This window comes from Lepus europaeus, chromosome 23 (genome assembly GCF_033115175.1).
Source record: "Lepus europaeus isolate LE1 chromosome 23, mLepTim1.pri, whole genome shotgun sequence".
Classification (NCBI taxonomy): Eukaryota; Metazoa; Chordata; class Mammalia; order Lagomorpha; family Leporidae; genus Lepus; species Lepus europaeus.
This window is the reverse complement of record NC_084849.1, coordinates 15618779-15636351: the sequence shown is the minus strand read 5'-3', so window position 1 is coordinate 15636351 and position 17573 is coordinate 15618779. Positions and strand designations below refer to the sequence as shown.

The window sequence follows — 17573 nt, the reverse complement described above, 5'->3', positions numbered from 1 at the left end:
AAAAGTAGATGGATGTAAAAACCAAGGCATTAATAATATTCCTGTATTTGTTAAAAAGATATGTTCCAGATTTCAATTAGATTTCACCTCTTCAGCCCCCAATCTCCTCTTTGCAATGGTTTCATAGTCTTGACCTTGGTTAATTAATAAAGGACATTACCCAACACAAGAGTTTTTACTTAATATGAAAATAAAAATTTAAGACGACACACATATCTCCCTTCAGACTTAAATAATAGCAAAGAATGCAGAATCACAAATGCAACACCAATAAAAATCATTCACTCTAGAAATTTTCCTTAAATTTTTCAGTTTAAAGACAACACCTTTTAATATTTGAACTACATGAATTAACATCATTCACCAGTGATACGCTTTCTTTAGGTAAAGAAATCACAAACTTTTAGAGCAATAGGAACTTTAGAAACCATTAAGCACAGTTCCTTCATCTTAAAAATGAGAAAATCCCCAAGACAAGTGACAACTGGTTTATCAGAAACATAGGTCTTGGCTCCTGACTCCCGGTTGGGTACTGTTGAAGCTCCCATAGATGGAACAGACTTAACTTGCTGATATCAAAAGCAGAGGCATCAAAAGCAGCACTGCTCTTACCATATACCCATGTGTGACTGATGTCACAGAGAAGCTGCTTCACCATAAATCCTTAATCTGTGACTCACCCTGCTGAGTTGATCCAACAACCTTTGGTTCTGTTCTGATAGTTCCTGGACAGCCCGTGTTTTTTCTCGATCTGCTTCCCGCAGATGAACTTGCTGCCTCTCCAACTCATCCTGTAGCTGTTTCACATCACTCTCCAGTTCTGACACTCGCCCTTCCCACTCTCCTTCTCGGTTCTCAAATCGTCTTCTCAGTTCATGTTTCTCTTGTTCTAAGTGCTGGGTAAAAAAGCAAATAGGATTTAAAAACTGTATCCCACAGCCTTTTTTCTCTTTTCCCACTCTCCTAACTTCTTTCTCCTAGTCATAGCACACAACAAAACACTGCCAAAACGGACAAGTTTCCTAATTCAGTTTCAAAAATATCCCCTTGATCCAGAGCAGGGAAGGAGTTGGTTTCACAAAGGAACATCACTCCTACTGGAAACATGCAATGTTATTATGTTTATTCTTATCCTTGGTCATGAGGTCCTACATTTGGGAATTTACTTGAAACTTACAGGTTATTTAATCAATTGGTCAACTCTACATTTAAACAACTAGAAATGAGTCCCACAACCCAAATACTTGCTACTTTTTTTCAATCAACTATTATCTATGGCATAAAGCAGGCTCTTATAATTACAGAATTTTCAGAGGTGGAAAGAATCCCAGAGCTCCTTTATTTTGTTAATGTATTTCTTAAAGATGAACTTACTTATTTGAAAGAGTTACAAAGATAGGACAGAGGGAGCAAGCTTCCATTCTCTGGTTTACTCCCCAAAGGGCTACCATGGCCAGGGCTGGCCCAGATCAATGCTACAGCTCCATCTGGGTCTCCTATGTAGGTGGCAGGAACCCAAGTACTTGGGCCATCTTCTGCTCTTTTCTCTGGCTCATTAGCAGAGAGCTGGACTAGAAGTAGAGCAGCCAGGACTCAAATCGGCACCCATGTGGGATGCCAGTGTCACAGGTGGTGCCAGAACTGCACCCCCCTCCTCACCTCCCTGGAGATCCTTTAATCGTCTCTTCTTACAGACAAGGCAACAGAGGATAAGCAATTAACTGACTAGTGCAAGGCCAAGACTACTAAACGGATGAGCTGCCATTTGCATCTGAGTCAACTGACTAGTGTTCTAAATCACATGTCAATAAATACTTGTTGCTGTTTCCAATATAGCACTATATTTCCAAAACAGCAAAGCAAGCTCAGGTTCAGGCCTACTTTAAATCATGGCCTATTACGAAGACTTGCATATTTATTTCTTATTTGTCACTTTTTTTTAAAAGATTTATTTATTTGAAAGTCAGAGTTAGAGAGGGACCCTGCATCTCCTGGTTTATTCCCCAGATGGCCATAACAGCCAGGGCTGGGCTAAGTTGAAGCCAGGAGCTCCATCTGGGCCTCCCATAGTGGGTGGCAGGGGCCTAAGCACTTGGGTCATCTTTCAGTGATTTCCCAGGCTATTAGCAGGGAGGTGCACTGAACAGCTAGAACACAAACCAGTGCCTTCATGGGATGTTGGCACTGCAGGTGGTGGCTTAACCCACTACACCACAACACCAGCTAGTATTTATTTATTCTTGAAAGTCAACCATGTTCTGGGCACTATCCTGGGTTTATGGTGATGAGCAAAACAGATATAGTCCTTGTCTTTATGGAGTTTTCAGAGACTGATAAAAATATAAATTGCCTGTGGCAAAGGTATGTAGAAAAGGTTAAGTTGAAGTAGCAGTTCCATAAAAAAAAGATTTCTTTGGATTGAAGGAAATAAGAACATATTTTTGTTTTAGTGAGATAAACAGTTCTCCTACTTGAAAAGCACAATATGTACAATAGCCAAAGCTATATTTTTAAAGAGTATATGAAATATAGGATATAGGCAATAACCTTCAACTCTTGATGCCCTCAGAAAAATTCTGGTGTATGGTTCAAAATACACCCACTTGGACCCTGATTTTTAAGATTTATTTATTGGGGGGCTGGTGCTGTGGCTCAATAGGTTAATCCTCTGCCTGCAGCACCGGCATCCTACATGGGTACCAGTTCAAGTCCTGGCTATTCCTCTTCCTTTCCAGCTCTCTGCTATGGCCTGGGAAAGCAGTGGAAGACGGCCAAAGCTCCTGCGCCCCTGCATCTGTGTGGGAGACCTGGAAGAAGCTCCTGGCTCCTGGCTTCCGATTGGCCAAGCTCCGGCCATTGCAGCTATCTGGGGAGTGAACCAGAGGATGGAAGAACCTTTCTCTCTGACTCCCCTTGCACTGTCTGTAACTCTACCTCTTAAGTATTTTTTTTTTTAATATTTATTTATTGGGGCTGGTGCTGTGGCATAGTGGGGTAAGGCTCTGCCTGCAGCGCCAGTATCCCATATGGGCACCAGTTCAAGTTCCAGTTGTTTCTCTTTGGATCCAGCTCTCTGCTGTGGCCTGGGAAAGCAGTAGAAGATGGCCCAAGTGCTTGCACCCACGTGGGAAACCTGGAAGAAGCTCTTGGCTCCTGGCTTTGGATCAGCTCAGCTCCAGCTGTTGCGGCCACTTGAGGAGTGAACCAGTGGAGGGAAGACCTTTCTTTCCTCTCTGTAACTCTACCTCTCAAATAAATAAAAAAAATTTTTTAGAAAAATGACTTTTTCATACTATTTGTTGAACTCTTTACTGAGTATAGAGTTAACCATATGTGTATAAAGTTAATTGAAAATAGATCTTAGGGGGCCAGCACTGTGGTGCACTAGGTTAATCCTCTGCCTGCGGCACCGGCGTCCCATATGGGTGCCGGTTCTAGTCCCAGTTGCTTCTCTTCCAGTCCAGCTCTCTGCTGTGGCCTGGGAAAGCAGTAGAGGATGGCCCAAGTGCTTGGGTCCCTGCACCTGCATGGGAGACCAGGAAGAAGCACCTGGCTCCTGGCTTCAGATTGGCGTAGCTCCGGCCATTGCGGCCATTTGGGGAGGGAACCAACGGAAGGAAGACCTCTCTCTGTCTGTAACTCTACCTGTCAAATAAATTTAAAAAAATATTTAAAGAAAATACATCTTAGTAAAAAATGAAAATGGGAATAGGAGAGGGAGGAGGAAGGGGGTGGGAGTGTCAGTGGGAGGGGTGGGTATGGTGGGAAGAATCACTCTATTCCTACTTATGAAATGAATGAAGCTTGTATTCCTTAAATAAAAGGTTTCTAGAGCAAAAAAACAATTACTTATTTTATCTGAAAGGCAGAGATGGGGATGGGAGGGAGGGAGAGGGAGGCAGAAAGAAAATCTTCATTCTCCAAATGGCCACAACAGCCAGGGCTGGGCCAGGCCAAAGCCAGGAGCTTCTTCCAGGTCTCCCATATGGGTCCAAGGACTTGAGCCATCCTCTGCTACTTTTTGAGGTGGATTAGCAGGAATCTGGATTGGAAGTGGAGCATCCGGGAAATGAACAGGTGCCCATATGGGACACCAGTACTGCAGGCAGAGGCTTAACCTCCTATGCCACAGTGCTGGCCCCAACCCTGATTGTTAAGATTGTGACTCAACGATGGAACACCTCTCTCTCTGTCATGCCCTCTGTCTGTAACACTCTCAAATAAATAAATAAATAATTTAAAAAATATTATGTTTCAATTGAGAAAGGAATGAGGTGTAGGCATCCACGTATGTATACGTCCTTGGTTCTTCAGGAAATTCTGATGCACTGAAAGTTGAAACCAAGCACTGAGACTGTTTCCACAAGCTAAAATGAGCACATGAATCTTCTCTTTCAGAGCACTCGGCTTTCTCTTCACGTTGGGAAGCCACACTCTTATTGGAAGGAAGGTGTCACCTTTTTTTTTTGTTTGTTTTTAGAACACTTCTTTGGAAATCCTCAAGGACCAGCTTACAGTGGTGCAAGAAAACAAGTTCTGGGGCCAGTGTTGTGACGTAACAGGTCAAACCACCACCTACAATGCCAGGATCTTTTATGGGCACCAGTTTGAGTCTGCTAATGCAGCTGGGAAAGCAGAAGAAGCTCCTGACTCTGGCTTCAGCCTGCCTCAGCCATGCCACTGCAGCCATCTGTGGAGTGAACTAACGGAGGAAAGCTCTCTCCTCCTCCTTAACTACGCCTTTCAAATAAATAAAATACATCTTTAAAAAAATAAGAGAAAATGAGTCCCATTATTTCACTCCTGAGCTACATCTAAAAAAATGAGATTATCCCACTTCATCCTGCCATACTACTACCCTTTCTCTGCTGAGTAACTTGCGACTGCTCCAAAAGTCAGTCTTAGCCCCCAAAGATGAAAATTTACCATGACTAAGTCAAAAGAATGTGCCAAAAGATAAAACAGCAATCCAAAATTAAAATTCCAGGCTTATCAGCAAACGCAGTTTTCACTGAAAACTGAAGTAGACTGCTTTAAGGGGATAACTCATTTGGCTATAGTCACTCTAGTGTTTTTACTGAAAAATAATCACATTTATTTATACTTTCTATTTATACAGTCTCATTTTAGAGCATGTGGGAAAAGCAATGTAAAGGGAGGACTTCTATCCATCAGCATTAAGTTTTTGCTCTATGCTTCCCTCATATTGCTGAACTTTCAAATATGAAAATGCTTTCATCACTTAGAAACTTCACAAAGTTAGGATACAGAAATTGCTAATTGCAGTTCTCACACTGTGATCATTAGTTTTATTAAATTTTTCCAAAACAAAAAGATTGAACAGAAGGCAACAGCAAAAACTCAGTAATCACTGTGTTACTGAGAGGCCAGATAAATTAGGATTGTGTTCTAAAAGAACAGAAAGACTTAAAAATACTCAGCAAACAGCTGTTCCACCAAGCAACTAAGACAATCCAATCCACTTAGGGGGCGGGTCTCTCGACAGGTGATACTCATCAAAAAAAAAAAAAAAAAAAAAAAAAAACCAAAAAGGTGACACTAGTCTCATACCTAAGTCCAGGACATGATTCTTGAAAACATAAAGAAAAAGATGGTTAGGAGGATCAGCACCGAACGCAGAACCAAGACTCCTGGATTTGCTTCCCTAAATCTAGTAGTGACTCTCACTATTGTGTACTTATTTTTCACCTTATTTTTCGTCTCTTTAAAAATTGTACAAAAGTCATACTAGAAGGGTCAGGGTTTTGGCATAGTCATTAAGCCACCACTGTCACGCTGGCATCCCTTTTGAGCACAGAGTTCTGGCTGTTCCACTTCCAATTCAGTTCCCTGCTAATGAGCCTGGGAAAGTAGCAGAAGGCCCAAGTGCTTGTGCTCTGCTGCATATGTGGGAGAACGGGATGGAATTCCTAGCTCCTGGCTTTAGTCTGGCTCAGTTACAGCTGTTGTTGCCATTTGGGGAGTGAACCAGCAAATACAAATATTTTTCCCTCTCTAGCTCCTCCTCTCTGCAACTCTGCCTTTCAAATCAATCAATCTTAAAAAAAAAAAAAAAATTGTACTAGAATCCTAAAAATTGGCCTAGGGAAGTGGGAAGAAACTAATTGAGGGAAGAGACTTCTGCAATAAGAAATAATCCAAACTCAGTCACAATGGAAAACAAGAATGAGGCCGGCGCCGCGGCTCACTAGGCTAATCCTCCGCCTTGCGGCGCCAGCACACCGGGTTCTAGTCCCGGTCGGGGCACCGATCCTGTCCCGGTTGCCCCTCTTCCAGGCCAGCTCTCTGCTGTGGCCAGGGAGTGCAGTGGAGGATGGCCCAAGTGCTTGGGCCCTGCACCCCATGGGAGACCAGGAGAAGCACCTGGCTCCTGCCATCGGATCAGCGCGGTGTGCCGGCCGCAGCGCGCCTACCGCGGCGGCCATTGGAGGGTGAACCAACGGCAAAAAGGAAGACCTTTCTCTCTGTCTCTCTCTCACTGTCCACTCTGCCTGTCAAAAAAAAAAAAAAAAAAAAAAGAAAAAGAAAACAAGAATGACAAATATTTGTATGACAAATACTTGATCCCTGAGGGGAAAAAGTGTATAAAACTTTTAGGATTTTAGTTATTTTCCCACTGTTGAATTGACTGCATTGTATTTTATTATTGATTTAAGCACACGATCCAGATTTTCGTAAGCTTAAAGTTCTAAAGGCATTTTAAAAAATTATTTCTTCTGTATCTACAGATAAAAACTTATATACCGCCAAGTTCTTAGTATTTTTCCAGAATATGAACTAATGTAGCAACTTGAATTTATACACTTTTTCCCCTCAGGGATCAAGTATTTGTCATACAAATATTTGTCATTCTTGTTTTCCATTGTGACTGAGTTTGGATTATTTCTTATTGCAGAAGTCTCTTCCCTCAATTAGTTTCTTCCCACTTCCCTAGGCCAATTTTTAGGATTCTAGTACAATTTTTTTTTTTTTTTAAGATTGATTGATTTGAAAGGCAGAGTTGCAGAGAGGAGGAGCTAGAGAGGGAAAAATATTTGTATTTGCTGGTTCACTCCCCAAATGGCAACAACAGCTGTAACTGAGCCAGACTAAAGCCAGGAGCTAGGAATTCCTAAAAGTTTCCCAATTAATCTGCATTTTCATTTTTTTAAAAAAGACATTTATTTTAAATGCAGAGCTACACAGAGGCAGAGAGAGGTCTTCCACCTGCTGGTTCACTCCCCAAATGGCCACAACGGCCAGAACCGGGTCGATCAGGAGCTAGGAGCTTCCTCTGGGCCTCCCACACCAGTGCAGGGGCCCAAGGACTTGGGCCATCTTCCACTGCCTACCCAGGTGATAGAAGAGAGCTGGGTTGGAAGCGGAGCAGCTGGGTCTTGACCCAGCGCCCATATAGGATGCTGGCACTGCAGGCGGTGGCTTAACCCAATGTGCCACAGTGCCGGCCCCTAAATTTTCATTTTGACCCTGAGAGTTGTACAGCTAAAGTCTCCTGGGAGCAGGCAATTGGTCTAGTAGTGAATACACCTGCATCCCACAGTGGAGTATCTGTTCTGTTTTCAGTCCTGGCTCTGACTCCCGATTCCACTCCTGGGAATGCGGACGCTGAGACAGTGGTGATGGCCCAAGCAAATGGGTTCCTGCCACCATCGTGGGAGACCTGGATTGTGCTGCAAGCTCCTAGCTCCAGCTCAGCCCCAGTGGTTGTGAGCATCTGGGGGCAGGGAGTGAACCAAGGAATGGGATCTCTCTCATTCTGTTAATTTTTTTTTTTTTTTTAAATTTGAGTGCCTCTTCAAGTTCTGGCTACTCTGCTTTCGATTCAGCTTCCTGCTAATGTGTTCTTGGAGAAAGTGGATGATGGTTCAAGTATTTGGACCATGCCACCCACATGGAAGACCCAGAGTTTTAGGCTCCTGGATTCAGCCTGGCCCAGCCTTGGCTGTCTGAGGCATCCTACGGTAGGGGTGGCGATGGGGTGAACCAGGAGGTGGAGGAGCTCTCACTCTGTCATGCTGCCTTTCAAGTAATGAAAATAAATTGAAGTAAACATTAAAAAAACAGTTTGTTCAAAAACTATGTTAGCCTTTAAACCATTAGAGACTTTAAACAGCATGCTTCTAATGACCAAACAGTGTAGGATAAAGTACTTTATGTTTTAAAAGAGAAAAAAACACACTTGGATTTGGCAAAAAGAACTGGAGAGGTATTCAATATTAATTACTGAATAGCTAGAAAAAGTCTTTAAAATGGTTTAAGTTAAAAAGCCTTCAGTTTTGTAATAAGGGAGCAGAAAGGATTAAAATAAAACCAGTTTCATTTAACAGTGAAACTACTATACCCTCAGAGTCCACTAACATGTCTTTCAAAACAACCTGTGAGATAATGTGCTTGACTTCAGTATTCTGACAGTTTGTGGGAAATTATGCTTAAAATAAGGGCTAATTCTCTACTCCTAAATGTTTAAATTTTAGGTAAAAATTTAATTGAAAATACAGATGCTGTGTTAAGGTTTAGAAAGTACTTTGTTTAAATCAACATTCAGAAATCTAGGTTGTTCAAGAAATACACTGTGGGGAAAATTCACTTGCAGATATCAAACCTTCTGTAATTGAGTTTGTCTCATATTAACACTAAAAAATTAACAAGCAACTAATGGTAGTATCTTTATAAGATATCTATTTTTAATTGTACACTAAAAAGCTTGAAGACATTTTCCTGATAATTTTCAAAAAACACCCAGAAGAAATAGTATAACTGAACCCTCATCTCTCAATAATGACCCATATTTGGCCTTTTAAAAATAACTTTAACTTGGTTATATTCTAGTTGTGGTGAAGTACACATAAGGACTTACCACCCTACCCATTTTTAAGTGTACAGGTCAGTAAGGTTAAGCACATTCACAATGTTGTAAAACTAACCTCCAGAACTTAAAACTTTCAACACTAAAGTTCAAATGCTGATCAGCAGAGAAGTGAAGTTTTAAAAATAATTTTAGAGTCTTAAAACTATTTTATTATTGTTCATCAGGTCATTAACAAATATCAATGATAACTTATTCTTTCACAGTGAATCTTTTTTGTTATGATAGAATTTTAAAGCTTTTTTTTTTGTTGAGTCAATGTACAGAAGCTCTCTGTGGAATCCAAGATGTAACTGTACACTTAGGATTACTATGAAATTTATCACTAATCAAACCGATAATACTGCTCTTTTAAAGTTAGCTGTCCCTTCAATCAGGGCCCTCACTAAAAGGATTTCAAATCAGAAGTATAAATCTCCGCCATAATACTTCTTTACAGAATTGTGTAATTGAATCTTTTTTTAAAAAAAAAAGACACCCTTTTATTTCTGGATCTCTACTTCAAGTGAAATTAGACAAGTCCATTCATTAGGTTGCTTTTTGGCAGTGTACCTATAGGTTTCACAAACGACTTTTCAGACAGCTATCTGAGGGGTTCATCGACTGGCAGACCTAGTTAACAGGCCAAGGGAACTACACAGTACTCCTTGGTTTCCTTTTTCCCTTTGATTTTACTTGCGATGTGTCACTGGGCTACATGCACACTCCAATTTTAGAAGCATTTCTAAATCTACATTCAGTCTGTTCAACAAGTAGCAGGGATATGGCAACCAACGAGGGTCAATTTCAGACCTTGTTCAGGTTTGCATTAGTCTCCTGTTCTAGGAAACAGAACTGGCTGCACCCAAACTGGGTAACAAGAGCAAACACAGGGCAGAAAGGGATACGCTGCTCTCCACTGCCACAGAAGGCCACCTTTTCGGTTTTCTGGCAAATTTTTTAGAAATGCTGGCATTCTGTATTGCCATTCAAGGCCCTTTTCTAGTTAAGGGCAAGCAAACAAACAGGTATAGCTCCAAGAGACTTTGGTCCAGAGAACTGGCAGAAATATCACAGGTAGTTGAAGAGATATTTACAACAGTAAAGTAATGTGGTTCTGCAGGCCTGAGAGAACACAGAAAAGTACTGCTTAAATACACAAATACATGGGCCCAAACTCAACCCACCACGAGCAGTCACATGTAGAGCTCTGGCTCGCCGGATTTCTGCAGTGGAACCACATTTCCTAATCCCCGAGTATCTGAAGGCTATATAAAGCTCCTTTAGGAGCACTTGTTTCCCACAACTCTTCAGCTGCCTGCAAGTTAAGAATGACAAGGGCATCTAGAGGCCTTACTGCCCCAACTGGAAAGCATTAGGCTAACACCCTGATTAGAGATTAACTACTTCCCTGAAAACCTGGAGCCTATTTTAAATGCTTCCCGACTTTCTCATTCCTGTGTGCAGACATCACCTCAGCGCCGTATAAATTAGTCATACTGTAAGCTCTATTTTAGATGCTGTGTACAGTACATATATAGAACGGCCCACGGCCTTGGGAGCTGGGCAAGGACCCGTTTGCCGAGTGCAGAGTGGGAAAGTCAGGTGGATTCGATGAACGCCCTCACCTGACCATCACAGACCCTCCACGCTACCTCCCGTTCCAGGAATTTTCTGCGAGGCAAGGAAGGGGGTGGGGCGGGTAATTCCAAAACTGCTCGGGGCCAGGAGGGTACCTGGGCTGCCCCAGGAGACAGCGGTCCTCACCTCCAGCTTATCTGTCAGCTCCTTGTGCATCTGCTCATACTGCCGGCTCATGTCCTGGTTCCTCTCGAGCAGCGCCTTGCCCAGCCGGGCCGCCAACACCAGATCCTTCTCCTTCTGCCGGATCACCGACAGCAGCTCTGGGTCCTGGGCGGACGGCGGCTGCGGGGCGGCCCCCTCGGCCGGAGGCCCGGGCTCGGCCTGAGAATGCTCCCCGGGGTCGGACAGCCGCTCCCCGGCCGCCAGCAGCGCCAGCTCCTCCTCTAGCGCCAGTTCCAGGTCTCCGGGGCCCCCGGGGAAGGAGACGAGGGCGGCGGCGGCGGGGCTCCGGACTGCGTCCCCGGCCGCGGCGGGCAGCTCCATGCAGCAGGCGCTGTCCGGCTCGGCGGGTGCTGAAGCGCGGCCGGCCAAGCCCAAGCAGAAGGCGGACATGGCCCGCGCGCGCGGAGCCCGCAGCGGTGCGGCCCGGCCGGCGCGCGCCAGGCTGCAGGGGGGAGGGGCCCCGCCGCGCCGCCCCGCGCCCCGCGCCTCGCCTCGCCCCGCGCCGCGGCACGCGCCCCCCGGGTCCCCGCGAGCCCTGGGCGCGGCGCGCGCCGGCCCGCCCCTCCCCCGCGTCGGCGGCACGCGCCCCCGCCCCCGCCCCCGCCCCCGGGCTCAGCTGTTCGCGCGCGCAAGGGGGACGCGGAGGGGGCAGGAACGGGAAGGCTGAGGAGGGGGACGCCTGAGGGGGGGCGCGGAGCGGGAGGGGAGGTAGCGAGGAGGTAAAGCCGCCGCCCGGGTTTCAGCCGCCCTGTTGCTGCTGCTGCCGCTGCTGCCGCCGCCGGCCGGGCAGCGTCTCACGGGGCGGGCTGCGCTCCGCTGAGGCCGCGACGCTCGCTGCTGCTGCCGGCGGCCGCCCTCTGCAGCCGCGCTCCATGTCCCTCGGCTCGGCGGCAGCCCCAGCAGCAGCGGCGACGGCGGCGGCTGCTGCAGGGGCCGAGGCGGCGGCTCCACATCGCGCGCCGCCCAGCCCCGCCGGCTCCTTCCTGCCTGCCTCTCGCTCACGGGGCCGGCCGCACCCCGCCCCGGGTTTCCGGCCGCGCCCCTAGCCGGCGCCTGACGCGCGCGGGCACCTGTTCGCCGCGCCCGCGCAGGATTCGCCGGCTCGCGAGTCTCCTCAGCGGCGCCCAGGTGGCGCCGGCGGCCTTAACCCCTGCGCTGCCTCACGCCGGGGTGGGGAGGGAAGGTGGCGGGAGGGGTGCGGCTGCGCGCGCCGCCGGCGGAGGCGGCTGGCGCATCCCCTCACGGCTTCGGGCGCGGCCACGCCCCCGGCCCAGAGCCCACCTCGCGCTGTGGCCCCGCCCCTGGCACGCGCACCTCCGGGCGTGGCCCCGCCTCCAGCCTCGTTCTCGCCCGGGGTTGGAGCGCGGCCCCGCCCCTAGCCTCGCTGTCTCCTCAGGTGCGTGGCGCGGCTCCGCGTCAGGTTGTCGTGCTCAGGGTTGCCTGTCACCTACGAGGTGGTCTCTGGGCCAGGGGGAGTGAGGGCGTTTCCTCCAGGACAGGTGGCCTGGCCCCCGGGAGATTCGTAGTCGCGGAATGCGGGAGCTCAGCAGTCAGGAGAGGGAGCTCTCGAGAGCGGTAGGAAGACGGATGACCTGGGAAACCCGGCATCTTGGTGGTGATGACTCAGGGATATGAACGACCGGAGGCCTCGGGGATCGGGGCTTCTGTGGAGAGATGACGCAAACAGCTGCTCACGGGTGGGATTAGGGCGCAAGGCAGCGCCCTCGTAATAACGTGGCCGCTGTCGCGCGCTTGGTGTGAACGACCTCCTTGGACTGCCCTCTCCCTCCTCCACAGAGGAGGAAATGGAGTTCTGACAGGTGGCGTCTGCCCGGATCATACCTCTGTGGGAGTGAGGGGTCGCAAACGTCCCTATCTTCACTCTCTTAGTACGTGGCCCGTGGGCAGGAAGGTAAATGCTAATTAGTGGCCGAGAAGGGTTGGTTCAGTGAAGAAGAAAAACGTCCCGCAGTGATCGAAAGGGGCGAGGAGCCGGCTGGGCGACTTGCCCTCGGCTCTTGTGGCCTCCTCCGTGATGCTCTGAGTGCCCTGTTTGCAGAGGCAAACCCGTCTGGAAGCTGGAACCGGGCCTTATTTCCTTTTCCTCTTGGACAGTGACTCACTTTTGTATTAGATTTACTTTGATTCTTTTCGTCTGTTCGGATCAGTCACCAAGCGCTGAAATGGGTCAAACCATCTCTCTCTGTTTTTATTGGCTATTAAAGCCAGAACCTAAAGAATGTTGAGGTGTTTACGTCACTGCCCTGGGGCTGACAGCTATAATCCCAAAGGGGCTGAGTCTCAAGGCTGGGTTTATTTACTTGTGTGGAAAGGAGACAGAAAATAGAAGGGTTTCCTCTTTTTTTTTTTTTTTTTTTTCCAGAGCTGAATCTCTGCAGTTGACCACAGGACCATTCTAGCAATGCAGCTTTCCAACACTCTTTATTATTTATTTTGGTTCTTAGATTTTTCTGGTTTTAGAATCAATTTACACTCAACAATTATTGAGAGCCTCAAAACTCTTTAGTATGCATAGGTTTAGATGTTGATATCTATACCACATTAAAAATAAAGGTTAAAAATTTTAAAATAGTCACTTAAAGTACTTAGGGGTGGGCATTTTGACACAGTGGTAAAGATGCTGCTTGTGTCTCCTGACTGGACTTGAGTCCTACCTCTGCTTCTAATTCCAGCTTCCTCCTAACAGACACCCTTGGGCAGTGGCAAGTGATGGATGAATACTTGAGTCCCTGCTCTCATGTGGAATCCTGGATTGAGTTCCCAGCCCCTAACTTTGGTCTGACCCAGCCTCAGCAGTTGAGGACATTTGGGAGAGAACCAGCAGATGGAAAAATCTCTGCTGCTTCTCTCTTTCTCTCTCTGCCTTTTAAATAAATATAAATAAGTTTTTTAAAAATTACTTTGTTTGAAAGTCAGAGTTACAGAAAGAGAGGGGAAGACAGAGAGGGAGAGGGATCTTTCATCCACTGGTTCACTCCTCAGATGGCTGCAACAGCTGGCCAGAGCTGCTCCAGACCAAACCTAGGAGTCAAGAGCTTCATCTGGGTTTCCCACATGGGTGCAGGGGCCTAAGCATTTGGGCCATCTTCCACTGCTTTCTGAGGCACATTAGCAGGGAGTTGGATTGGAAGTGGAGCAGCCAAGACTCTAACTGGCACCCATATGGGATGCCAGCGCTGCAGATGGCGGCTTAACCCACTATGCCACAGCACCAGTCCCTAAATAAGTTTTTTAAATAAAACTATTTATAATGAGGGCCAGTGCTGTGGCTCACTTGGTTAATCCTCCGCCTGAAGCGCCAGCATCTCATATGGGTGCCGGTTCTAGTCCTAGTTGCTCCTCTTCCAGTCCAATTCTCTGCTGTGGCCCGGGAGGGCAGTGGAGGATGGCCCAAGTGCTTGGGCCCTGCACCTGTATGGGAGACCAGGAGGAAGCACCTGGCTCCTGGCTTTTGATAGGCGCAGCACGCCGGCCATAGCAGCCATTTGGGGAGTGAACCAATGGAAGGAAGACTTTCTGTCTCTCTCTCACTGTCTATAGCTCTACCTGTCAAATAAATAAATAAATAAAACTTATAATGAATGTTACATGTTATCATAATGCATTTCTATGAATTATAGCTATATATCCCCAATCTTTAAAAAATTACAAGGGTTGCATTTTTTTTTTTTTTTTTGACAGGCAGAGTGGGCAGTGAGAGAGAGAGACAGAGAGAAAGGTCTTCCTTTTCTGTTGGTTCATCCCCCAATGGCCGCACTGATCCGAAACCAGGAGCCAGGTGCTTCTCCTGCGGGTGCAGGGCCCAAGCACTTGGGCCATCCTCCACTGCACTCCTGGGCCACAGCAGAGAACTGGACTGGAAGAGGGGCAACCGGGACAGAATCTGGCGCTCCGACTGGGACTAGAACCCGGTGTGCCGGCACCGCAGGTGGAGGATTAGCCTATTACGCTGCGGCACTGGCCAAAGAGTTGCATTATTTTTAAATTTTGCAAATCTCTGGGTTAACAGTAGAAAACTAGATTCTTATATCCACTTTTTCATTCGATGCAGTGATACTTTGAAACACATAAAGAAAATCTGGTCTCAGACATGTCGTTGGGAATATTTTAATATTTCAGATCACTATGGATATTTTCTATGATATTACACCCAAACTTGAAAAATGATAGTTTCTTAAAAGTTAGTTACAATGTGGAATCTAAAACCATACCAAGGAGCTGGCATTGTGGCACAGCAGGTTAAGCTGCACTTATGGTGGATATCGGAGCACTGGTTTGAGTCCTGGCTACTCCACTTCTCATTCAGCTTCCTGCTAATGTGTCCTGGAAGATGGCAACAGATGGCCCAAGTGCTTGGGCCCCTGCCACTTATGTAGGAACCCAGGTGGAGTTCCTGGCTCGGCTTCAGCCTGGTCCAGATCTGGATGTTGCAGCCATTTGGGCACTGAACCAATGGATGGAAGACTACACTGACTCTATCTTTAGAATAAATGACAATAAATAAATATTTTAGAAAAAAATTTCAAGAAAAATCCATTGATTTATCTTACAGTTTAGGGGCCAGCACTGTGACACTGCGGGTTAAAGCCCCAGCCTGCAGCACAGCATCCCATATGGGTGCCAGTTCGTGTCCCACTTCTGATCCAGCTCTCTGCTATGGCCTGGGAAAGCAGTAGAAGATGGCCTAAGTCCTTGGGCCCCTGCACCCACGTGGGAGATCCAGAAGAAGCTCCTGGCTCCTGGCTTCGTATCAGCTCAGCTCTGGCCATTGTGGTCATTTGGGGAGTGAGCCAGTGGAATGGAAGACCTCTCTCTCTCTCTCTCTCTCTCTCTCTCTCTCTGGCTCTACCTCTCTCTGTAACTCTGTCTTTCAAATAAATAAAATAATTTCTTTTAAAAAAATTTTAAAAATGCATCTTTTGGCCGGCGCCACAGCTCACTAGGCTAATCCTCCGCCTGCAGTGCCAGCACTGTGGGTTCTAGTCCCGGTTGGGGCACTGGATTCTGTCCCAATTGCTCCTCTTCCAGTCCAGCTCTCTGTTGTGGCCCAGGAAGGCAGTGGAGGATGGCCCAAGTGCTTGGGCCCTGCACCTGTATGGGAGACCAGGAGGAAGCACCTGGCTCCTGGCTTTGGATCGGCACGCCAGCTGTAGCGGCCATTTGGGGGGTGAACCAATGGAAGGAAGACCTTTCTCTCTGTCTCTCTCTCTCTCACTGTCTACCTCTGCCTGTCAAAAAAAAAAAGCATCTTTTACATATATATGATTGATTCTGTAATGGCATGCATTGTTCATTGAGTTATGCAGATTTTCTAAATATTGTCGTATGTCATTTTATGCACTATCAGAAAGAATCACATTCATTAATGTCACCACTGATCTTATAATAAAAATCTTTAAGTATTATGGAGGGAGCTATTACACTTAGTGACACAGCCAGGAATTTTCCAAAATTCTTATTTTCTTTCAAAAATTCAAATGTTATCATCAGTAACATATATTGTCCACCACTTTGCTTGAAGTGACAGGCTTACTTCATTAATTCCTAAGACAATGTCTGCCAAATACCCAAACCTGGATGTGATATAGTTTCCATTTAAACCGGAAGATAAAGCAATATATTTTCTTGAAATTTTTTTCTAAAACTATCATGCTAGTTTCTAGTCATTCATTCCATTAAAAATGGTGTCCTGTGAAAAACCATGGCTAGTTCAGCTCCTAACTCAGATGGTGGTACAGGTGTCTTGCCTCAAGACACCCATCAGGTTTCAGTATGCAGTGGAAATGCTTTGTGGATACTTCCCATTTCATCACATGGACTATTGAAAAGATGTGTGCTCAAAGGTATGGACTATATAATTATTGCCTCATCAGGAACCTTCTTTAATAAAAATTCCCTTTTCCCCCCTCTTTGAACACATGAGAATAAAGAATAATATGTCTACCAGTGCACCTTGGCTCAGCTGCCTTGGTTTATGGTGTTACCTACAGTTGTTTTTGCACTATCAGTGCAAAATGTCAACATTGTCAAAAACAGACATGGGGTGGGGTGTTGGGTGCAGTGGCCACATGGGATGCCTGCATCCTATAAGTGAGTACCTGGTTTGAACCCTGGCTACTCTGCTTCTGATCCAGCTTCTTGCTAGTGCACATCTTGGGAGGCAGCAAATGATGGTTCAAGTATGTGGGTCCTTGCTACCTGCATGGGAGAGCTGGAATGAGTTCTGTCTTTGGCCTGTCTCAATCCTGGCTGTTGTGGGCATTTGGGCAGTGAACCAGAAGATGGAAGATCTCTATCTGCCCGTGTGTCTCTCTTTCTTCCTTTCAAATAAAATGAAACTAAGCATTTAAAAAGAAACATTATGAGACAACTGGTATCATGATGAAAATTTTTATGATTATTAATAAAATTAGAATGATTATAATCACGACTATGATAAAAATAGTTTTTCTTGGTAGCCTCTCTGGAAGGTTCTTTGGGACCTTCTGGGTCAGTGCACCATGCTTTGAGAACTGCCGGTTGAAGCCACTCAGTACTTTCAGATCAGCACCAAGGTCACAGGATGAACCTGCCTACGTGGAAATCAGTGTCTGGATTTAAAACTCAACCAACGCAAAGATGTGACAGCCCTTAGACTTCTAGGAAGCTTATTATTGCATTTATTCTGCTTCATGCCTGAATACTAGCAGCTAAAAAACATTTAGCATTATGTTACACATCCTTTATGTAACACTTTCTCATCTAATCCTCACAATAACCCTTTAAAGGAAGCATATAACACCAATATATACTAGTACATGACACTAGGATGCTAATATTCCAACCCTGACTCCAAAAGGCTTACTCTTCACTGTTGTGTTTCACTTCCCAATTTTACCCC

The 17573-nt window shown here is 46.2% G+C and overlaps 1 protein-coding gene across 2 annotated transcripts in view; it reads right to left on the bottom strand.

The window, feature by feature from the left end:
• Positions 1-11062, bottom strand: part of BICDL1 (BICD family like cargo adaptor 1) — a 107410-nt gene extending 96348 nt beyond the window's left edge. For both annotated transcript variants that reach the window (XM_062182141.1, XM_062182142.1), the window contains exons 1-2: positions 10634-11062; positions 681-896 (exon numbers count right to left, since the gene is read on the bottom strand). In XM_062182141.1, the coding sequence (XP_062038125.1) occupies positions 681-896; positions 10634-11062 (645 nt within the window). The remainder of the gene's footprint in view (positions 1-680; positions 897-10633) is intronic.
• Positions 11063-17573: the final 6511 nt, after the last annotated feature.